We start from the raw sequence: 24944 nt of genomic DNA on the forward strand, positions 1-24944 counted from the left end.
TCAAGGGCAAACATTTCTCCTGTCAAAAGCAGCAAAACTGTTATCACTAATGGGATTTCTGCAAGAATGGAACAAATCTGATCCCCCGTCTTGCCTGAGTGCCAATTTCAATTAATATTAATGCCCAGGCCATCCTATTATGTAAACCTAAGGACCGATTTCAGATGTCATGTTGGGCGCTCGCCGCCAGAGAAGCTGTCCACACAGCAGGGCGGCACTTCCAGAAATCCAAATCAAATATCTTAATCTTTCCTCTCTCTGCTTGCCTTGTTCCCATCAGGAGTCGTGACTCCCAGCAGCAGCAGCCATGTGAGAGAAGCTGTCGACAAGCAGAGGATGCCCACGCCCAGCTAAAGCAGAGCAGCCCCCCTCACTCCCTCTCTCCCACCTGCTCCCTCCCTTCCTCCCATATGAGGACGAGAAGATGACTATCACCAACCGGCAGTCCTTCAATGTCCTGACGATCATCTTCCTCCTGCTGTCCACTGCAGGTCTGTAAAGTTTAGTGTGTGCTTATCAGTGAGTCTGCCTGTCTGGTCCTCAAAAGATATTTCTTTAATAACAGGAGCCAACAGACAATCACACAAGAGTTTCAGGGTGTGCTCACACCAGGCATGCTAGGAGCAGTTTCTACAAACATGCTTTAAAATGTAGGTCTGAGCCCTTTACAGAGTAAGACACTAGTGCCATGAACTAAATACAGGAAAAGACCCAAAAAGAGACAATTTTATCGATAGAAGTTGACATCTGATGGCCAGAAGTTAAGTCAGGCACACTTGACATCAAAGGCCAAAAAAAATGTTCTTGGCAGGAAAATCTCTGAACCTTCAGGCACTCTCTAAATGAGGCCATGCAGCATTAAACTGTCAAGAGAGCACATTACAACCCCAAAAGGTACAAAGAGAAGAACCCGGCCAACACATATCTCTGAGATATGGAATATACATTATGCACAAGGGAAAAGATGCCAAGTCAAGTTTAAAAATGACAAAATAGGGCAAGAGGAGGAAGGAGTGTTGGAGGGAAAAATCAGGAGCATGTAGCAGTTTGGAATAATCAGCAGCACTGTGAGTGTGTGAATATCGTTAACTTTTTAACTTGAATACATTTACAAAATAATGCACTAAGAGTTTGCCAGGAACAGGTTCTGGATTTCTGCCACAGGCACTGCTCGGGGACGGCACAGAGAACAGTGCATCTTGTTAGGGTAACCTGTGTGTTTCAGGCCCTGTCCATATGTACGAGGGTAATTCTTCAATCAAATCTTTTTCTACGCATTTTGGGCTTGTGTAAACACATAAACAGCATTTCAGGTCAGTGAAAATGGACCTGTTGAAATCTTCTTCCAGGGTGAAGCTATTCAGAAACTCTGTTTTCAGTGATGCACAGACACCCATGGTTATCAGATATTTGAATATTTGAGTTTTGACTGTAACAGAATGGACACAAACAGGCATTGATAGTACAATGATGGAGAAGAGAGATAAAAATGGCTGCTTTCAGTGTTTGGCTGAATAAAATATCCAGGAAGATTCTGTGTAGAGCAGTATGTTTCCCTGCAGTATGTTTCCCTGCCTCATTCATAGTATTTTCTGTAGCTAAGCAACCAGCCAGAGTATACAATCAGCTTCCTGTGTGCCCAGTGTACGTGAAAGGCCATCGGATTTGTTAATATGTACCATTATGAATGGTGAGAGACTAATATTTTTTTTGCTGTTGTTTAAATTGTGTGCTGAAGTTCACATATGATGTTTGTCAATTGAAAAGATATTTTTTGAACTTGAGAAAGTCGCAGTTAGTCATATAACTGTTGAAGTATAAAACTGTGAAAATGCGTCATTAGAAAGACCACACACCCAACAGTTGTGTTAGGACGTCTGCTTGTTTAATGCTCACCAAAAACCCATAACTGAAACCTCTTAGAGCTGGTCTGATATGTATTGGCTAGCTCACAAAACTGACTAACTCGACTTTAGCATAACTGCAGCTGTCAATATGGCCAGACTTGTTATGATTTTCACCTTTTTGAACACTTTGTCTTTGCCAAGGCGCAGCCATGTTGTGTCGGTGACATATATTGAGCAAGATGATGTATTTGGCTGAGGTTTCAAACAGAATATTAAGTATCTCGTCGTTGTCACCACCGTACATATCTCTCCTGAAAGAAAGTCACATGAGGGAAACCGGCCCTTTAGAAACTCAAGTTTTAAGATCAGGATTTGCTAAGTTACGTTGACAATTTTGTAACTCTGAAAATGTGTTTGAGAAACACTGTAAAAAGGGTGCTGCAATTGTGAAGAACTCAAATTCAAAATAATGTCTTTAAAGCCTTCAAAACTTAGTTTCAATCCTGTTTCAATCTTTCTAAGCTTCTATTATTCAGTTTCTAAATAAGACATCAAACTGGGTGTGTAATTGTAGCCATAAATAAATGCATATGTGTGCTCACTGACTGATGTTGTTTGTTGTTGTGGGACTGTGGGAGAGAGGGTCATGGCAGTTTTCAGACCGCAGGTTGTAAACATACTGAACTGCAAGAGCCAAGCCGTTAACTGTATCCTAAATTTCAAGAGGTGTTAATGAAATTAAGCAGGTGGGTGTGTTTATAGCTGTATGCTTTCCAGAACCAGCTGTTGTTCATTTGAGAAGCCAGAGACTTCCCCCGAACTCTGCTCTTACAAACCTTCAGGTCGTGCATCGTAAGAAGACTTTATGGTCCACTTCAGATGTTTAGGGCGTCTGGTTTCTTACTACCAGTACGTGTACCTACAACTGCTGACCCCTCCTTTACGTGCAAGGATGTATGGGATATAAATAACACGAGTTGATTTCAGAACCATTTCACTGCAGTAGAGTCGATGCATAGGTCAAATGATGAGTTTTCTCTCACTGTATAAACCGCTCCTGACTTCTAATCCTCCTCCCTCTTCTGCTAAAATTAGGGGGTTGTTGAAAGGAGGATGGCTTGCCACGCCAAGCTCATTATAACCTGAAAGAACTCTCTCCTTTCAAATGCTGATCTGTCTCTGCCTGAGATTATTGAAAGACTTCTATCATCCTGCAGCACAAGTGGACCTTCAACTAAATCACAGCAACAGTTTTTTTTCTGACAACACTGCCAGAATTTTAGACTGCATCGATGAAAGGAAACACACAAGTCAAATCACTTACAATGAAATGAATGTGGGTGCACTTCACATGAAGTGGCGTAATTTTACTTACGCTTAGGCTGATTATCAAGCAGAAAAGAAAATCAAAGAGGTTCATTTTTTACAAAATCAGCAAATGACACACATAAATAGCATGGCTGATATCATCTTCTGATTTTAGCTCTTGGCACCCAAAATCATGTCAGTGTATCTGTAAATCAGCAACAAGTGTTTGCCGTAAAGAAATGCCAAAGATATATTCATGGTTATTAAGAAACAGTTTAATTGGAGAGAGCAGACAGGTTTATTTTTCAACTTTTCAGCAAGTGTCGTCACAATTCTGGGTGCCAATATTATGTGGTATTTTAAGATCTTGATGTGTTATATGGAAAAAAAAGAGAACTTTTTGAGAATATTTTATTGGAACAAAATGGTGATACATCAAGTGTAAAATTATGTATCAAGTTTTCCAATTTTAGAAAGAGTTATCAACCCATACACACTTCCCTCAGCCCAGTCCCATCCCATCCTATCCCGCAGACGTCATTATGAGCAGAGAACAAGATAAAGTTTTTTGTTTTTGTATTTTTATAGGTTTAAATTACTATTGGGTTGTTTTAAGGTGCTATTTAGCTTGTAGGTGCTATTTAGCTTGCCAAAAACAAGATCAAATCTTGTTTTTGGCTTTAATTTGATAATTACATTTCTGTCTTAATCTGATTTTTGGCATATTCTGTATCATGTCTTATATTGTCTTTCTATAACTCATTGTTGTTGTTGCCTGTCTTGGCATCAAAGACAAGCAAAAAACAAAACAAATTAAAATCCACTATATCTGGATTTTGTTTGGATGGCCATCAAATTGTATTGTACTGGACAACGACATAAGTATGACGAAGAAGAGGAATATCCATCATTGAAAAATGCCCTGTCTGGCACTTTTCATAAAGAAAGTTTTTCTTTTCCGAACCAAAAGTTAATGGGGTCTACTCTGGGCTGAGACCCATCCACCATCCAAGTTTCGTGGAAATCCATTCTGTAGTTTTTGTGTTATTCTGCTGACAAATCAACCAACCAACAAACGGACACAGGCAAAAACAAAACCTCCTTGGACGGAGGTAATATAAGAAATAAATACAATGACACGCAATGTATGAAGCAGAGAAACACCAGCAGCAACAGCAGTGTAGTGTTTAACAAGTGTGTCTTTATTTGTTTTCCAGCCTGCTCGTGGCTACGAGTGAGTGAACATGTGAATGACCACATATTTTTGTGCAGAAAGTATAATGTTTGTTTTGTACAGTTTTTATATAATTTCTATGCAGTTTACAGGATACTGACTTCAGGTTAACTGGAACATTAACTCTGAGTCTAATTACCAGTAATAGGAAGTGAAAGGATGCCAGAAGGCTGATACTGATCAGTTATGAAGGAGCTGAATAGGTGGATATGTCCTGGTCCATTGTGATGCGCATTAACTACCATCAGCCCCGTAATCTGACACTCATTATATCTGCTTTGTTTCTCTGACAGATTGATAATTTATTCATATCAGGTGGAGTCTCAGCAGGTGCTGAAAAAGATTCCTGTGGTTTCATTTTCAAGCAAAAGTTTATTGGTTGCCAGATTCTGTTACAAAAGCAATGATGTTTTTCCCCTTGTGACAGCAATGATGCACAGATTTATCTCCTCCTAAAGCTGCAGGGACTTAAATGCAAATAAGACAGATTACGATTTGTACCACATTTCTTTGCATTGCCTCATAATAAATGATCTGGCTCTGTTACCCTGTATGACTCCAGCTGCCAAAAAGAAGAAGGAGAATTTGGGGGGTTTTGATGAACAGGTAAAGAGACTGGTGCAGCCCTGAGCCTTTCATTTGAGTTCAGTCCATGCAGTAATGTGGGGAAAGAAACACTCCTGGCTTTTATCTCATCTGTGTAACTCTTTATTCTAACATTGACCAAAAACACCATCTAGGGACTTGTAATATGACTGAAATAATGACCTAACAGATGAGATCAATTTCAATTTATGTATGTGTTTCAGGTTGTTCTGTTCCGTCTAGAAAAGATGGTGACAGTGCTCTTCCCATCAGGATTTAATGTGATGTCTTCTATCTCATTATTTTTGCCAGTACACTGTTATTTGTTCCTTAATGGACACCATTGTTATGACATGTACTCTCTCCAGTCGTGTCTTTTCTGAGGCTTCCAAAGAAAAGAAAAAGCTTTCAGTACTTGTTTCGAAGTTTGGTTGCTAAAGGTTGAAGGTACCTTGAGCGCTCATTCAACAATAAGTCTAATAAGGGGTTGTTCTTTTTAAGAGTAGGAAGACAAACTTCTTACTCAGTGTTGAGTGTTTATCTCCCCTTACTTCCTTCCTTACAATTTCTGAGCAAATCTTACATCAAAATCTTTCTCTTCCGCAAATCTGCAGCCCTCTCAGCTCATTTCCGAGTGTGTGAACCTTACTCCGACCACAAGGGGCGCTACCACTTCGGCTTTCACTGCCCACGCCTCTCGGACAACAAGTCCTACGTGTTCTGCTGCCACCACAACAACACCGCCTTCAAATACTGCTGCAACGAGACTGAGTTCCAGATGGTCATGCAGCTCAACCTCACCACCACCTCAGACGGTTATGCACACAAGTAAGTAAAAAAAGAAAATCACTGCCTTTTGACCCTATTTGACTCCCTTACACTGTGCATCCGCCCTTACTAAAGGTGTGAAAAAAAAGGCCATCACTGTTGTGATAATTAAGTAAATTGAAGATCAGTTATCATCTTGTTACTATACAATGATCTGTTGGAAAAATGTGGGTCCTGTCATTCATGTGGATGCCGCTTTGACATGCACAACCCAACCAAACACCGCTGTAGACCAAGTAGTGCACTCCCCAATGGCAGTGGCCTTCCTCCAGCAGGATATTGTGCTCAGGAATGACCTTTCAAGAGCTGAAGGCATCAACCTGGACTCCCAAAATCCCCAAATCCTAATCTGATTGAGCATCCGTGGGACGTGCTGGAACAAGTCCAACCTCGCTCTGAACCTTTGAGGCCTGGAAACAGGACCTCTGGTGGTGTCCTGTGGTGTCTGGCACTGGGACATCAGCAAAAGATCCTTTGAGTCCTGTGAGTTGCTAGGTAAATATTTTCATTTAGTGATTAGAGCTGCAATGATAATTTATCGCCAATTGATAATCAATTCATACATTTGAGTAATTCCTAAAAAAGTCCAAATTCTCTGAGTCAAGCTTCATAAATGTGAAAACTTTCTGGTTTCTTTACTCCTCTTATGACAGTAAACTGAATATATTTGGGTTGCGGACAAAACAAGACATTACAGGACGTCATCTTGAGCTTTGGGGAACATTTTCCACCATTTTCTAATAAAGAGGCTGAAACAACAGAATATTTGGCATTTTCCACAATTGTTATTTTTCAATTCAGCTCTGAAGTAATGCAGGATATTTACTTCCATGCCCCCCAGTTCAGGACTAATGAGCCAAAAACCCATCAGTTCTTCTTCATGACAGAACTTTCCCCCAAAATTACATTAAAACCTGTAGTGTAGTTTTTGAGTTATACTCCAAATAACAAACAAAAAGGACCCCCAACGTAACCTCCTTGTCTTGGTGGCAGTAATTAGGTAAAAATGAATCATAAGTACAGTTTTTATGTGAATAGCTATGGTGGAACAAACAGTCTGAGAGATGATATTTCCTCAGATCAGATGAAAACAGCAGGTTACGGTCTGCTTGCTCTCATGCGCTTCGCTCCTCTGACAGTATGGCACTCATTGACACTGTTTGCTCTTACTCGGAGGGTTCGTTGACATCGATCCACACCTACAGAGAAATTCAAAACCACCACAGCGGAGAGCAGATGCTGAAAGCAGTTGTTGTGTTGTGAGTGTGACGCCTCCACATGATCGCTCACAAAGCAGGTGTTAAGTGCCGGCTATTCTGTCAAGAATCACTGTGGTATGCTATCACAATATATATATATCCATGTAAGAATTACAGCACTTTTTAGTGTTATTGATTGTAAACCACACTACAACACATGCCATGATATGACAGTATATTCTCACAGAAGTCACATACACCTGATGACACACGTATTTCATTGCCGGATAACCAGATTCAAGCTGACTGAAGGACACAGTAAAATGTTTGGTGGGAGCTCTCAATGGGAGGTTTTGGTGACAAAACCACAGCTCTCTGTGCTAATGCCCTCCCAGCATGCCTCTGTCTCGGGCGGTTTACACTGCCCTGCAGCAGGTTGTGATATTTCATTTTAGTGTCAGATGGCCTGTTGGGCCTCTCTTTTATCCTGCCTCACTGGGCAATGGGACTGTCAGTTCTGGTATTTACCACTGGCCAAGCAAATTAAATTGGCCATAATTCTGCTCTCTACTCACTGTGCACGGTGAAAGTGGTATTATAGTTGGAGATTTACTGCAGTTCAAGGTAAAACTAAAGCCGTTCGTCCTCTGAGGGTTTCAGAGTAGCTGAATTTCTGCAGAATCGAAAAAGATTCAGAGTGGAAGAATCATCGGGGAGTAAAATTTTGAAAAAGTAACAGGAAAAGCTGCACACCTTTGACGGATAATCAATTGCATCTGCTTTCCTTCTCTGAGGAAAGTGTGTTAAATATTGAATAACATTTGTTTTAGCTGTGTGGTCATGGTCGATGGACTGTCCACATATTCTAGTTTGCCTAACCCCAGGTTGACTTATATAAAGTCCTGCATGGAAAGCATGTTGCATGCTGAAATGACCTGAGGAGACATACAGACTAAATTATAGGTTAATGTCTCTGACGCAGAGGAGAGGAAAGGTAAGTGCAGTTAATGATATATTCCAATTTGAGTGCTGCCATAGCATGCGCCTACCTTTGTGCTCATTTGAGCAGATGTTCATTTAAAAGCCATTTATTCAGATAAATATCCACAAGGTCAAATAATTTTTCAGACAGAAGTCGCTTCCCTCGGTTAACTGAACTAGAAGCACCTTGAAGCCCCTTTTTTCATCAAGGCTTTTTATCGATGCAGTCAGAAAAATTTCAAAATGTGCCGAAATGATTGAAAAGATTGGTTTCCTTTCAAATAAATCTCTATTTCGAAGTAATAGCCTGTGCCCTCTCTGTCTGTCATCGTGTCTAATCAAAGCATCCTAATAGGACTGAATCACTTTCAATTTTCTCCAAGCAACTAAAAGTCCTCAGGGAACATAGATACAGAGGCACCGCACTCAGGTACTGTATTCAGTATCTCGTTTTGGCTGCTTTTCAAAATTCTCAGGAAGCTATTTCTGCTCATTTACCTTGCTGTGCTTTATGGAACATCTTTGGATGAAAAGAAAGTTCAAATGTTGCCACATAAATCCAGTTGGATCATGTAATACACGGGGAAAATTTACAAGAGGTGAAAACTGGGAGCACACATTTTAGAGAAACAACGGAGGAGCCAATATGAGATGGATTAAAAAGACTTTTGTGCTAATGAAATTCTTTGTCCAATTTAATAAGCAGTATTTAAAAAGCAGCAAATAGAGCAGATGGAGGAGTTTTTAATATATTTATTTAACTAGTTTTTATCAAGGGAGGATTTGATGATTGTCTTGGTCTTGCTACATGAACAGCAATGTTGACACCTGGCAGCTCCATCGTGGATCAGCTTAAGGGTAACTGGGTGGTGCTGCAGCTCTGAGCATGTGAGGCCTGTTTATCATCATCTCTCTCAGATTACACAGCACTAATACTCCAAGTCTGTCTCTCCCGCAGTAATTATACAGCCCTGGTCGGCGTGTGGATCTACGGCTTCTTTGTCATGGTGCTGCTGGCGCTAGACTTTCTCTACTACTCAGCCATAAACTACGAGCTGTGCCGGGTCTACTTAGAGAAATGGGGCCTCGGAGGACGCTGGCTGAAGAAGGCTCGGAGTCAGTGGCACAGGTCCATGCCGGAAGAGAGCGAAGCCCAGGCTCAAGCTCAGCCTATGGTCCCCAGCCACTACCAGCCCAGACACAGCCTCAGAGGGGAGAGTCACAGCCCCACACTCCTGCCCTACAACACATCCACCGCATGGTGAGTTGCTGTCTGTCATACGACAACTGCCAACTTGTTTGGCATGCATGTGAATTAAGATTTGCAACACAAACCGCCTCATAGCTGGTATCTTCAAGGGAGAGTTAACGATACCCAGAAGTCACAATTCAGTACATCCCTTGGTTTTGGGGTCAGGGTTCGGTGCATATTTATTTAAAATAACAAAAAAACAAATGTCTGTTTAATTTCTTTTATAGCTCAAAGAAAAACTTAAAACTGACGACAGCCAAACTGACACCCATTCAGTTTGATTTGTTACATAACTCTGTGCTGACTAATACAAAATATGATTTGTTCCACTCAGATAATCATATTACAGTGCGAGACTCTTGTTGTTTGGAAAAGCAACGTGTGTAACAGATGCTTAGTAAGAAATTCAAGGATCTCTTTTCAGAGATTCTTAATTTCCTTTTCTTTTTTTTTTAAACACAGTTTCTCTCTGTGTCTCATTTTCTTTTCTGTTCTTCTTTGTACTCGGTGCTTTGTAACATAGAGAAACATGGCAGGGAAACTGCGTGTCTAGCAGGACAAATTAGAGCATTTCAAGCATACTTCTCCCAAGCCAACAGGGAGGAAGCTCAAACACCAGGCTTCCCGTTTACTTGAATTCCTTATTAAGAGTGCAGCAGTGCACGTACAAAGATACACACACACACAGGATTACTGCCGAGCAATGATATCGCCATCTCTGCTCTTTTCCCAATTCTAGCAACTCACTGGGAAATAATTCACTCATTTTAGTTTGGTTTTCCTCTGACTAAGGAAAATGCTTAACTTTATCAATATTTTAAGAATCCAGCCCTTCCGCCCGCTAATGGATAATTTTCTGCAAAGCATCTGATCTGTATTTGTCTTTCATCTCAAAATAGCTGCACTCTGTCTCAACATCAACCTCTTCTTACAAAAGAGACATTTTCTTGGTTTTAAGTCTGACCAGCTCATTAGGGAGCTGTCATTATTAATGAATAGAAAAGAGCTGAATAATGTGAAAGCTTCACTGCCTGCCGGGAGCCCCTAACTCATATTTAACCTGAATGATTCGACTCCGAGTCCCATTAGAAACCTTTCATGGAGTTTCTGTGGCGAAACACCATCTGCTGTCCTTTCAGTTTATCTTTATGTTACCTTTGAGAGCAGTCACAGGAGTCTCGAGGTGCGTTGGGCTGCATGTGACCGTTATTAAAACATACGAGATGATTTACGATGCCAGCAGTGATCTATAAGACCCAGCAGCCGCAGGGAACTTTTCTTCATTCGGCAGACATTGTTCAGACTTTCATAAGAGAGCCACACAATTGTAGACTGCAGTGTGAACAAACCTAGACTTTTGCGCAGTCAATTTTTCATTCACTTCTCCGTCTTAGACACCATACTGTACTCCTTATCTGTCTGACTGGGTCTCAGAGTCTCTTCCTAGAGGTAGATATCTCTCCCGGGTCATGATAATTTAATGTGGGCAGAGGTTTGACAAATGGCTCTTAGAAGCAGTGTGGACTGTGCGTGCCATAGATAGGAGGAGTTGGAATGCTGCAGAGGGATCCTGGGGCTGCTTCGCTGCTGGAAAAATGGTTAACTAAGAATGGACATATCCATGGAGCCTCCTCATTAGACATGAAGTCAGTTCAGTGTTGTAGGACTCATCAATCCTAGACTTATGAGGTTGACCTGATCTGACAGCTCTCCAGCTTTAAGCCAGAAGATGTCTATAAAAAGGTGTGTGAAACTGCAGCAAGATGCTCATTGATAAAGTGGGCCTTGAAAATGAGAGCATGGTAAGTTCATGGTAATTCATGCTTATGATGACTGATGGGAACTGCTGCAGGCGCATAGCACTGAGGGAGAATCTTGTGCATCTTTTTTTTATAAAAAGCGTAACGGCATTTTAATAAACAGGACAGCATTTACCAAACTAAGAATATTCTCAGGAAATTACTCACATCAGTTAAAAATGTGACAGATGCAGGGAGCTAAATTCGGTCACGAGCTGTTTCTGGGGCAAGATTAGAATAGCAGTTTCACACAGTGGAGCACTTCTCACAATCTAGATAATGCTCACACTTTTTTTTGAAGAAATGTGTTAAGACACCATGCTGGAAGATACTGTACGTACACCACACATGATTCTGCCCACTCAGTGCGTCATCAGCTGGCCTATGGTTTATGTGCGGGGGTACAGATCTTTCTCCCCAGAGAGGATGCCGAGTAAATGGCTCAAGAAACTGGGTCCACCAAGTTAAACATCTGTTGGCCAAATGTAAACAAACAGAGATGGGGTCAAGTCCCACAACTAAAAACAACCCAGTCGCACAGCAACTCCAAGGAATCTAGCAGAAATGGTTACCAGCACAGCAGAGCAATCCTGAGAGCAAGTCAGTGTCAAATAATTTCTCTACACGCACAGATCTGTTTCTTCAGAGAGAGTGCAGCTTGCCGTTCAGCATGTGGGAATACTGTTTACCATATCGGTACGTGAGCGTGCTGGTATATATACTGCTGCAGATCTGCTGGGGGTTCAGTGTGGGTGGCCTGGGTAACTGTTATTACTTTCTATCTTTATTAAAATCTCCTATTCATGTATTCAGACAAGTTTGAACAAATCAAAGAAACTTAACTGGTGTCATTCTTCACCAAATGATGTGCGATTGAGGTGAGAGAAGAACAACAGGTCTGTCAAGCCACATACTACGGTTTATCTTCACTTGATAGGAAGAATGCATTTTTTCTTTATGAGCAGGGAATGGACAGTAGATGGAGTTTACTCACAGGGTAATGTGGCACTTAATGACAGCAACAGCACAGTCAGTTGCACTATCTGAAGGTCAGTCTTTCTCTACAATAGCAGCACATGGCATTGGTACTGGAAATGCTTAATCCCTGCAGTCAGTGCTGCTAGTTTGATTGATCTACACAGAACAACAAAGCAGGTATACTGTCAGAGAATTAAGACCTTAGTCCTCTATACCCATTCAGATGTATTTTACCAAAGGGGGTACTTCTGCAGTTGAAAGATTGCTGAATAGCACTGATGATAAAGATAAAATAAAAAAATGAAACAACAAAATATATCCACATACTTTTGTTGAGGCCAAAAAGCATACTAAACTAGGATTACAATTTTTTGCGAGGCTAATCTTTTGCAGATTTAGTGTCACAATAATCAACTAGCTAAATACCAGCTACAATAGGGCAACTTCGCATTATGCACCTCTAATTAGGGCATCCACTAACAATTATTTTCATTATTGATTAATCTGCAGATCATTTTAACGCTCATCACAGTTTCCCAAAACCCAAAGTGACATCTTCAAACTGCTTCCTTTGTCCAACAAACAGTCAAAAACCCAACGACCCTTTTATTTACTATTATAAATGACGAAGAAAAGCCGTCTTTACATTTGAGAGGCTGAAACCAGCAAATGTTTTTCATTTTAGCTTGAAAAATGACTCAAACTTTTAATCGATTATGAAAATAGTTGGCCTTTAAAATAATTCTGGCTGTATCTGTCTATCCTGAGCTTTACCAGACAGAGACAGAAAAGACCAAGTAAGCTCATTATTAGTTGTGTATTCAGCCCTCTGTTACCATTTTATTAACTTATATCAATCAAAACCAACATGGAGCGTTTTTTTCCATCTCTAGTGGTCAGTATGTCCGGGGTACTTAAGCTCATCTGGCAGGGCTGAGGGGGCTCAGACAAAAACTACTGGAAACAGCTGCACTAAACTATCACTTTGCCACAGGAAAGGGAAAAAAAGACATCACAAATCCGAGCAGGGCTCTCATGCTACCCTTAAACAGCAGTAAACTCAGCTGTTCCTGGAAACTCGTGTCTTATTGCCATAAAGTGCTCAGCAGCATTAAAGACCTGATTGGTTGTCCGCTCGTGGCTATTAGGACATTAAAAGCTTGGCCTTGTTCCCAGTTTTGGCCAACCCTCTCTGCCCAGTGGTCCACCCCTACCAATTAGTAGCACTGAGGAGCAGCAGCATCATCTGGAAATCTTGACACCAGAAGGAAAATTTAACGAAGCTGGCAGTGGAAGTAAGAATTTCCTATATATTATTACTTATTTTACATTCTTTTTGTAGTGTGCCCACTCTAATGCTCTACCTTCTAAGAACTGCATGAAGTATCTGATCTGCTGCTGTCATTTCTGCATATATTAAATAAATTTAGTTAGTTAGTCTTCAGCCAGAGGTGATCAAAACTTGCTGTGCAATCAAGATAAAAAAACAAGCTGCTCCTTGGCTCGTGTTAGGTGGGAGAAATGAGATGTTGGGCAACATCAAATGACACCACTGTGCATCAACCAGAGCACGTCAAAGAGTCTCTTGGTGATTCATAAATCACTTGGCCATGTAACAGCAGCAGCTCGTGCCAGTAACCACACACTCACTCACTCAAGGTTGAGAGCTTATTTGGTCAGCTGATCTCATCCATGGACAGAGCAGTCCATGTGAGGTGGCATCTGACACTACATACAGCACATACCTGACTCACCAGTGATGGTAACACTGCCTCTTACAGTCAGTGATTCAGTGATATCACCCAGTCTAGTAAACGGAGTCTCCATCACTCGCTCGGTCTGTCTGTTACATCTCTTTGGTTATAGATAAACATCTCTAAAACTAGTGTAATGAGTTCCCATGAAACAGCTCTTGGAGTGTTATTTGCTTCGCCACATTTATGTGGTTGTTATAAAAACAGGCGGCTAGGGAGGCACTTGTTGCAGATATTGTAAGTGTTTACAGCAGCCAGTTGTGCTGAATGTGCGCTGCGCTACGCCCCCCTTCATCGGTCGGACTGGCAGAGAAAATGGAGGGACAATTTGACAACAGGGGCTACAGTAGCTTGGTGTTTTTCTTGCCATCCAGCTCTTTGACTCCTGACACATTCACATTTAGGGCATTTAGCAGACACTTTTGTCCACAGTGACTTACAAGTACATTTGTCACAAGAAAGAAACAACAACATATCACCGTCGATAAAGTAGAAAAGAAAAAATAGAAACAGTTTTCAGGCCCTCATCTGAGCATGGTAGCTGCTATTTATCAAGGACACCCTTGAGCTTTGTCAGCCTATAGGGCTGCTAAGTTAGCTGCACATCTAACTGAGCCAACAAAATAACAGCAGCTCAGTGAGCAGTTACTTTAGCAAGAAAGCTACCGTTATCACCATTTTCTTTGTCATTTTTCAGGAAGTTACAAACTCTAAAATACCACTAAGAATACCTAGACAACAACTTTCCATTTTTGGGCCTGATACTGGTGTATAGGTGAGACATAGAGGAAAACATGTGATAAAAACACATAAACATCGATTTTTGTCTTTATGGGAACTTTAAACATCTGCAGGTCTGTCTGCTCGGGAAATGACATTTAGCTGTACCCTGGAAGCTGAACTAGCATTTCACATCTTTTTTTATCCGAGTGTGATCAAAGCCAGGCTGTGTCTCCTGCATATTCACATCCATCTTTGAACTCCCTGGTTGGCTTTCTGTGGTAATAATAGAATTGTACATTATGAAATTATTCCTGGCCTGTCTGTCCACAGAGCGGCATGCCAAGACCTTGTCCAATTAAAGCAACACTCCATGTGGTGTGAGTTAATTAACATCATAGATGCTACAAAGGCAGCCAGGCTCAGAGTTGTGCTGCAGGCTAAAGGAAAAGAGCAGGAGAATAGGTTTAGCTCTTTTTGCAAGTTGTTGAATGACTTCTGGCACTGCCATGAGCAAGTGCAATGTTATTTTTGGGCTGTGCCTGCGATCTTTCATTACATCTGTTGTCACTCATTTACTTGGCATTTTAGCCATTTTTCTAGAGTGCATTAGAGTTACCTTCATGTTCTTGAAGCACCCATGTTAATGAGCAAAAGCATTCATTTCAGGTCATATTCCTGTCTCCGTACAATAAGAGTTAAATCAATAGGGTGAGGATGTGGAAACTTAGTTTCCCATGAAAATGCAGTTACATTATTTTGAGCAGCAGAATTGGGTGCGGTGGATGTGATTCATGGAGTGGGGTGAGCCAAAAGTCGTTACAAGAATTACAGACTTGTAAAATATTCCTTTAAATCTGATTGCTTTTTGAAAAGCAAAGCTGCCCCATTTTATTGGTCTTTGTGTTTTTCGGGCCTTGAGCTGATTTTCAAGCCAATATGTTGTTAAATAAAGATCAATGTGGCCTGTAAAGCACACACACTGCGATCTGAGACAATTTTAGCCATGCAACTAAAAGCCACGTCCTTGATGCTGAGACGGATCCAGGAGTTTTTTTTTCCAAACAACTCGTGAAGGAACTTTGATGATGCAGATGTTCAGTATGAGCTTGAAGCAGTTTTATTCTGTTTCTGTTTCTGCTCTCTTATGTGGTTCTTGCTTGGGTTTCAGAAGATTTAGTGTCACAAAAAGAGATGGTCATATAAAAGTGGGAAACTGACAAATTGCTGTCAGTCACAACTTGGTCATTGATCGGCACAGACAATGGATAGGCCCGTATTTTAAGGTAAAACAACATATTTGCTGCCTGATTAGCTTCTGTCAGACAACAGCTAACGTTAGCATCCAAACAGTTCCCAGCTAACATAGTCTTTTGATAGTGTTACAAAATACAATAGGAACGCAGGAAATTGACTCAACAAGATCAATACACTTCTTAGGCACATTTATGTAAGCCTGGAACTAAAACACTGGATGTAATCAAACTGCAATGTTAGCAAGAAAGAAGTTGAATGCTAATGTTAGCTAATGGGTTATCAGATATGTTATTATACCTTGAAGTATAGCCTGATGTCTCTCCAAATTTTCACTATCCATCATCTTTTTAGTTGCTGATCAACCGGGAAGTGGATTTGTCAGAAAAAGCATTATAAAATGATCCCAGGATTCGAGCTTCCCACCCTGTCTATTGGGAAGTTGGCTGCGGATGCTTTAATGTGAAAAGTGAGGTGATAGTAGGATTTTTTTTGTGCTGTACAGAGCCACAATCTGTGGATGGGAGCGTAGCACATCACAAAGAATCAAAGATTAGCACAATATATATATATACAAAGAATAGAAAAAACACAAACATGGGAAACAAGCAGCCTAAAAAGATTAAAAGGGTTCATTATGGATATTAAAGTGATGTAATGAAAACCAGAATCCAGACCAAAAACAGAGCCAGAGCTGGTGCAGAGAGAGTACAAACACCTGTTATTGTGGGACAGAAATCCCATACCAAGGTCACAGAATCACACATAAACCATAACAATATGACAACTCTTTACTCAAGATATGTGGTGGAAAGCTTCGTAAAAAATCAATAAAGCCGACCTTGTGATAACAATGTTTTCTCAAGAATGTACATTCATGTTTCATTTCTGTTTTTCTTTCCGGGCAGAATGATGCTGCAAGTGGACGAACTGAAGAGTAGCAACACCTTGTTTCCTTACGTGGTACAGAGGAGATGCCCCACAGATGCCCCTCTCTGGACCACAGACTTAAACACCAGTGGTGGGCTAGCCATACTGTAGTAGTTAGAAGTGACTACTGCCCCCTTTCTAATGAGCACAAATCACCCATGGACTGACAGCAGCAGGCTGATCTGGCATTTAGAAACCCAGCTGAAGAAAGCCTGTCAGGAAACACAGAGGACCTTAGTGCTGCCGCCACAGCGGATGAACGACAGACACATTCAACTGCTCGCAGGTGTTCAGTGATCCCTTGAAATGGCTGCCAAGGCCTGGAGTGTCCCAAACAAATCCGAGCTGAACTGGATTAACTGTACTCAGAAGCGAGGAGGCTTGCCTGTTTTTAAAAAGAAGCTCATCTTTCTAGATATAAAATGTTTATTACACTGCTGTGTCAGTTTGTGTTCAGTAGCAGTTAGACACAGTCGTGGGTTATCTATTTGGTGATTAATTTATGTGAACTAGTCAGAGAAATATATGAGTGGTTAACATTCGGAACATGTAACAGTTTAGGTTGATGCTGAGCATCTCACTTAGAGTAGAATGTTTTTGTTACTTACTGAAACCAGACACAAAATGTCTCTGCAGCCATGTTGAAAAACAATATCTTGTATGAAATGTTTTAGGTCTCCTTTCTGCAGAACAAGTACTTTCTCTATATTGTAACGTGTCTGACGAGGACACAACGCCATACAGTTAAACTGCTGTAGATCTAAAGGTTTTACATTAGGACTCCAAGGTTTCACTTTGGTATAGTGATGGCGAGGAAAGGGAGCTGACTCTCAATAAGTTATTCACCCAAAACATTAATGATGATCAGGGATGCTTTCACAACAAAAACAGAGCTTTATGCTTAGCTAATCATTACCTTAAAGGGGCAGTATGTAAGATATGGCCAGAATGTAAGATTAAAACATGAAAAAAAATTAACTAACATTATCAAGACGTCCATGTGTTGTGTTACAGAAATGTCTACTGAAGTGAGCATGCTAACCAGCTAGCCCCAGCCTGTCCTTTATTGCAACACCCTGTACCTCAAGAGGCGATAGTCTGATAGTAGAGTCCCCTCTAGTTTCAGGTGAGAGTTGCTAGCAAACAGCGACTTCTGTTATTCACATGCGCTTAGCTTTTTTTACCGAATAAATAAGTCTAAGACACTCACTTTACCAAACTAAGATGAGCTTAATTGCCCTGTTAACTCAGCATTAAACACACTTCTTTCTGGTTTGATCGAGATAAATTCTCATTTCACGAGTAAGATGTGGAAATATTCAGGCTCGAAACACCCTTTTCCCTCGCTGCTGATGCCAGACTCTCTCGCTTCACCTCTCTCTTGTATGCGCCTGCCGTATCTTCTCATCTCCGGCGTTGTAGTCCTGGTCATAGCCACTTTAAATCACCTCAGTATCGTTTCCTGTCTTCAAATTGGCATCTATCAGTCTTGGAGGCTATGTTAGGTTCCAGTATGGTGTCTAGCCGTGTTCACTGATCAGCAGCTAAGCCAGTTTGAACTGAACTCTGTTGCCCACGTTGACACCCCCATGATCTGAAGTTGCGGTCCAGACATGCAGCAGACTACAGTCAGCTAATAGGGGCTCTGATCTGCATGGCTAACCAAGCTGACGGTAGTTTGTCATGACAGCAAAGCGTATAGCAAGCAGCAGTTTGCGGTTATGCCGCCTCCTATAGTTTTGGAGCTACCTTTGACAAGTGGCCATATCTTACAAGTTACACCTTTAACTCTTGGCAACAAGCCTACAAGCCCATTTGAGACCATGACTTATAAAGTGAGTGTGAGACAGTTGTCTGGGTATCCTCATCCAATGACTTGTTTGCCCTTCCTCATTACCGGAGATGCCTGACAAACAGCTCCATTAGCAATATGGTGCAAATGAATATCAATTTGGTTCCTTTATAAGGAGCACTCTTCATCCCACATTGGTAATAGACAATTGTAAGAGATTAGCCATAATGGAAAAGTGACAAAAAAAACATTCAAACCCCCTTCACTGTCAGCAATAATGTACAGTAGCCTATTCAGATGGATGACATGGTATGTGAAAGTCAGATGTGCCAGCCCAATGAGCGCTGGGTAATCATTGAGGTTTATGACAGATGATTCAGCTCAGCTTACTTCTTAACAAGTAGGTGAAGTTGATGAAACAGACAAACTGTTCTGGATATTGAACTTATATCGAAAAGGGTCTCAAACCATTTCTGTGTGAGCTTTGTAAAGCGAAAAGAGAAAACAATTAAATCCAATAATTGTTAGTTTACTATCATATATGACAAAGAAAAGCATAAAATCTTTACATTGGGAACCAGTGAAACAGTTAATCTACTATCAAATTACAGTCGCTACAACTAAAGATTAATTTCATCATTGATTCGTCTAAATATAGTAATTATTTTCTTAATCAATAAATCATTTTATTAATGATGTCTTAAGTCCAGCCAACAGTCAGAAATCCAAAAATATTCAATGTGAGAAGCATTTGAGAAACTGAAACCAGGGGATTGTTTGGCATAGAATGGTTTTATTTATATAAACTGACAATTTGTTCAAATTAAATCAGAATAAACTACTGGGATAAATTCTCTGTAATCACTAAAATGTTGTCATTTATGTCTGAGAACAAACAATGCAGCTGTTGGTGCCAGACTGAATATGAGCGACAGCGTGAGAGGACCAGGTGGACAGACGGCTGGTGCAGAAGGGTCCCAATCTTACATCTGCAACTGTTAATCTGGCAGCTGCAGAGCCTGTTTGAGTACACAATCTCTGGTCCATGCACACAATGAAATGTCAACTGAATCGCCAGAATAAATGTTAGCTAAATAAGTTTCTGCAAAACCACGGACAAGTTCAAACTGAACTGCTTTGGCTTGAAATACCTATTTTGGTTGCCACGCTCATGGATAGAGGCGGTCCGACTTCCTTTGAAAAGCTGGTTTTGATTTGAGCCGATTTGGCTGCCACAAAAATGTCTAGAAAAGTTCCCAGGTGTCCTTAAAAATATCCATTGGTGTGAGTTGGTCTGCAGTGGCTGTTGGACAAGGTAGCCTGGTTGGCTTGTAATTACGCCAACTCCATCCCCTCCACCTCCCGACGTGAAAGGTGTCTAACAAGCATAACATAATATGCTACGTTTGATACCAATAACATTGGACGTATTTGTGGTTTGCAGAAACATTAAAATTATATCCTGGTAACTGGATGGCAATACCCTCGCTTTAAAGCTAACACGAGATAGTGACACAGAAATGCCATCACAGCTATGAAACTTGGGTCTTGCCATCATATTTATCCTCTCTGTTTCATGAAGTTTAAGTGGACCCACTGAGCAGATTTAGTCAAGTGCTGCTGCAAGCGGGGCCTGTCTGCGTCGTCCTCAGTTATCAGCAATAATATTCACATTTGCTGAGTTGTTAGAGCAAGTTAATTCCCATTTCAGTGGCTAAAGTTTAATTGCGTGTGCGCCCCAGCAGGCTCGTGCCATCACTTTCAGGGGCAGAGGAATAGGAAGTGTCCAAGTGAAATAATTGGCCCAGAGACCAGCAGTGGTTCTAAATTACACTCTCATGCTCCCTCTGTGTAGCTGCCTCCTTATTCCCAGAGTGTGAACAGCAACAGAAAACAGGGAGGAGAGGTTTCTAATAGCAAGTGCAGCAGCAGAAAGGGGATTTAATTAGTCCCCAATGCTGGATAAGTGGGAAAATCTCTTATGTTGGAGAACATGTCTATTTTCAGGGCTCTGTACTGTGTGTTCTGACCTGGAATAAGGTAAAAGAAGGTCTGTTCTTATCACCAATAAAGTAATAGTCACACGCAGGGAAAATAACTTCATTTTGCCTCTGACATGCAGTAGCAGGGTCACAAATGGATTCCCTCAAGATTCACAAAGGAGGAATGTTTCCTCCATTTCTTCAAATGTTACAACTTTGTTTTGTGATGTTTTCTGTTTTGTTAAAAAACAGTCTTGACTCTGGCCTGATGTGATGTGGTACTGTAAATCGTATCAGCTCGACCTTCTTCCTGAATAAAAAACAAAACAAAATAATAATAATAAAAAAAATAAAATAAGGACGGGAAGGAGGGAGCGCACATCTGTTTCAGTCTCTCCAGGTTGTCATGGTATACAGTTGCCTTACAGTTGAATACCCACCTGTACACAGAAGCTTTGTAGTGGTTGATACCTCACTTTTTTGGGTGTGGTGGTGATGATAATGTGCACCACGTTCTGTCTATGTATTTACTACTAGATAGAATGTAAAGTACCGTTTTCAGTCGGATTGTTATTGCACTTGTTGACTTTGTATTGTCACGACAGGGAGAAATAAAGTTTTATCTTTTCCAGTGTGTTTAAATCCCTGTGTCAAGTGCTCTTTGGCAAAAGAAAACGTCGTTCATCTTCCACCAGCTAATTCTATTTTTCTGCCCATCCTTTCTCCTAGTTTTTTGGGTGTTGCCACACAGTTAATCCATTTATCTGTTTACTATTATCCTCACAACATTTCCAGTCTAGGACAGAAATAAGTCCTTTGGTATGTTTAACATCGGTGGTGAACACAGGGTAGAGCATTTGACCGTTTGCCTTCCCCACCCTTAGTTACTGTTTCCCATGCACATAAGCACATAATGGCTACATACATGATTTAAGCTTAAAGCCTGAGGCCAAAGCAGCATGTCACAGGCAAACAGTCTGAATCTTCACTGGATCCATGCAGAAGACATAAGAATGAAAACACAGGATATTGTTTTGTTGTAGTGCAGCGTGAAGATAATTAACCCTAGAATTAAAAGAATGATGCAATGCTTATATGTTTAGATTTATGCCATGTTTTAGTTTGAAACGTCAAAATAGGTGGACTAACTGATGTAATTGGCAAACATATGGCTTGTGTAATATTTCGGGAAATTACTGTAAATTTCCCAAATCCAATAAAGAGCAGCATAGAAGCACTTAAAGGGTAAGTCCAACAGTTTTACACATTAAATTTTAAAACATTTCACATACGTGAATAAAGTAGTACAAATCCTTTTGCAGAGGAAGCTGCATGTAATCTGATAAATTGCCTCCAGTGATGTCACTCAGCGGGTAAATTGCATTGTGGGTACTGTAGGCGCCAGGTTTGAAAAGAAGTCCACTGGTCAGCATTGCACTCCTGTAACACTGTTGGACTCATTATAGACAATTAAACACCAAATGATCAAAACTGCCTTTTTTATTTCACAGTCTTCCTTTTCAAAAGGTGGTGCCTACATTACCCACAATGCAACTTAGCCTTTGAGTGACATCACTGGAGGCGATTTTATCAGATTACGGCAGCTTCCTGTGGAACCACAAATGGCTTTATACTACTTTTTTGACATAATCCCCAAGGCCTGTAAACACACTGTAATGTGTAAAATTAGTAGACTTACCCTTCAAGTTACCTACTTTATGGTAAAGCAGCATTTGGGACAGGCCCCCACACAAAGGATCTGCTGGTTCTGAAGCAGGCTGTAAAGTAAAGCAGAAGCTGCGCAAACTATTGTAGTAAATAATTAGCTTATGATATGCTAACACTTGGCCTTGGAAGTAATGTGCTAAGTTTCAACTTTTAACATAGTTTTAAGCTAGTTAGACCAACATGCTAACATTTGCACCTTATGTTCACCCAAAAACCCAGTCATTACCCCAAACTGATTAGTAAAGACTTTATTTACACCCTTTAATTAAAATTTTCATTGTAGCTGCTAGGCTAAAAGCGTCTGAAGTAGCTGCACAAGCTTGACTGAATGTTGAGCTTGTGAACTACCTTTATTTTAAATCAGTTTGGGATCTCATGGCTTCCAAAGACTTGCATTACACCAGATGAGCTGTATGGAGTTACTTAATGTGTTTTTTTCGGTTGTTTTTATGATAAACCCCGGTTATTTTAGTTGTTTAAGGGAATGCTGTGAAGCTTTAGAAATGTGGACTACAAAACCTTACCTGACTTTCCATCAACATAAGGATGAGTAGATAATGACTGAAATTTTCATTTTTGGGGTGGACTGTTCCTTTAACTAGGCCGACATCTGCTCTTTGTTTTTAGTTTTGGAAAGATGACAAATGGACACTATCATCCAAACTCTTTCAGTACCATCCCATAGAGAAATGTAGAGCTAAATAGGCGTGTCGTGTCTAGTTATGATTTCTTATCTGTGATTGGACGTTTTGTGGCAGCATGTGGTCAAATGAAGAGTAAAATAAGGGATTTTAACAATTGACGTCGGATACAAGAAAACAATTTAAAAAACACTTCCTCTTCTTTAACCAACTTTTGAAAAACATCAGTCATTTATGTTATTGATGTATTCAGAAGTGTTTCTGACTTGACCTTTTTCTTCCTTTTGTCTGTATGGAGCTCCGAAAGCCTCTGAATGCGTTTTCTTTTTTTAAAATGTCAATCAATACACCATTAGATGATTCACCTGGCCTCAAAGTAGTGACTCTCTCAAGCTGACTGAGTCACATCCAACATGGAAACATCATTAAAACAGAGAGGTGATGGCTAAAAACAGACAGGCAGCGACAGGCCGTGTCAGACCTCCACACCTCGCTTCCAATCAGGTACCTGCTGCTGCTCGCCTGAGTCAAAGGCCCCCTGCAACCAAGAAGTTTGTTACCACATTGACAAGGTCCCTTTGAGCTTTCCTAATAAGCTCTGACTTCTACTTTTACTCAGCACTCGTCCACCTCTGTCAATCATCCCGCCCATGTTCTGCTGATCTGCCTGCTTCCTCTCCATCTGACTCCTTCTTCTTCCAGTAAGCCTGTAACCAACGCTCTTCCCATCATCTGAGCATATGAAACCAATCGCTTCCATTAATCACCATTTAAAAACCATTGTCTGGATTTCCGCATCCTGCTGTTATCGAGGAGCCTGAGATACATCCTGCCAACATTTATCTATTAAAACTCCATTAGGCTTCGTCTCTCCACTGGCCTGTCTGCACAGGCCGGATCTTCTGTGGCACCGATGCGGCATTAAGATCCATCTCAAGAAGATATTAATGTCAATGTTTCATGTTAATGCTGCTGCAGTGGACCACACATCACTGAGGCTAAGGAACATGAGAACAATAAACAGGATAATGCAAGATTGCTGGATGGTTTTGGCTGATTTGTTGTTTGATATAAAAGTTACGTTATTGTCCAACACAAAGAAACCAAGACTGAATGAACTCTGACCTCTGTAAATCTGTAGAGTTGTCTACTTGTACATTTTCTTCAATCACATGAAACATTATCAACTTTTTTCTAAGAATCTAAGAAAACTAACGAGTAATACAAAAATAGAGGACAAACCTTAAAGCAATGGGGAACAAATCAGGAACACAGGGAACACATGGGGACTGGGGAACAGACCAAACCAACCAAGAGTGAAGGGAAGCACAGACTCAAATACACAGGGAGCGATTAACTAATGGAACAAAGACGCAGAAAGAAGACAAAGACAGGAAGTGGAAAGTAATGCTTGACATGACAGGAAATACCTAACCAAAAACCTACAACATGACAATCTCATTTGTACAGATCAACAGATCCTTGGTTTTGTGCTCTGACAAACTGTTATTCACAAATTTCAATTTCTTCTTCAAAAAGATAAGGGGAACCTTACGACAGCAGCTTGACTTTATTCTGATGGGTTGCAGTTCAGAGTGAAGCATGTTCAAATAATATTTACCAAAAATAAATGTTCCAGAGTTCACCACCCTTCAGGGATTCAACAATACAAACATCAACAAAAGATAGACATTCAGTTTGTTGCAAAGTTTGGTTTCTCAAATCTGCCCAGTAAACCCTCTTTCCCAAACAAATCAATAAAGGATCTCGGAAAAAGAGAATAAATACGGCATTTGCACCGATCGTGTTTGTGTACACATGATAAGTGAAAGCGCAGCTGCAGACTACCAGTAAGCTGTCGTCGCTTAAGTGTTAAATATCAGGAGAATCGCTAATCCTGCTTTTGATTTCAGTTACTTCTCACAACCTTTTCCCAGATGTTTCACACATCTGTGGGCTGACAAGTGTTCACATTGATTCATTTGAGCAGTTTTTTATAGGTCTGAAGGTCCTCCAAACACTATTTTACAATAAAATGCAAAGATAAGAGAAAAACCTCTTAAAAAATCACTATTTGTGCAGCAAAAAATATGCTTTTGAATTTGTTTATCTTTTAAGGACCTTATCGGGAA

General features: G+C 40.6%; 1 protein-coding gene across 1 annotated transcript; it reads left to right on the forward strand.

The window, feature by feature from the left end:
- The first annotated feature begins 291 nt into the window (after positions 1-291).
- shisal1b (shisa like 1b) lies at positions 292-17064 on the forward strand. The gene is made up of 4 exons (XM_073472651.1): positions 292-491; positions 5589-5802; positions 8941-9243; positions 16648-17064. Coding segments are annotated over exons 1-4 (585 nt in total). The 5' UTR covers positions 292-424; the 3' UTR covers positions 16649-17064.
- Positions 17065-24944: the final 7880 nt, after the last annotated feature.

Source organism: Pagrus major, chromosome 8 (genome assembly GCF_040436345.1).
Source record: "Pagrus major chromosome 8, Pma_NU_1.0".
Taxonomy (NCBI): Eukaryota; Metazoa; Chordata; class Actinopteri; order Spariformes; family Sparidae; genus Pagrus; species Pagrus major.

Coding starts and splice junctions, on each gene's coding strand:
- shisal1b (XM_073472651.1), top strand. CDS start 425: ATGACTATCACCAACCGGCAGTCCTTCAATGTCCTGACGATCATCTTC. Junction 492..5,588: donor CCTCCTGCTGTCCACTGCAG/GTCTGTAAAGTT, acceptor GCAAATCTGCAG/CCCTCTCAGCTCATTTCCGA. Junction 5,803..8,940: donor TCAGACGGTTATGCACACAA/GTAAGTAAAAAA, acceptor TCTCTCCCGCAG/TAATTATACAGCCCTGGTCG.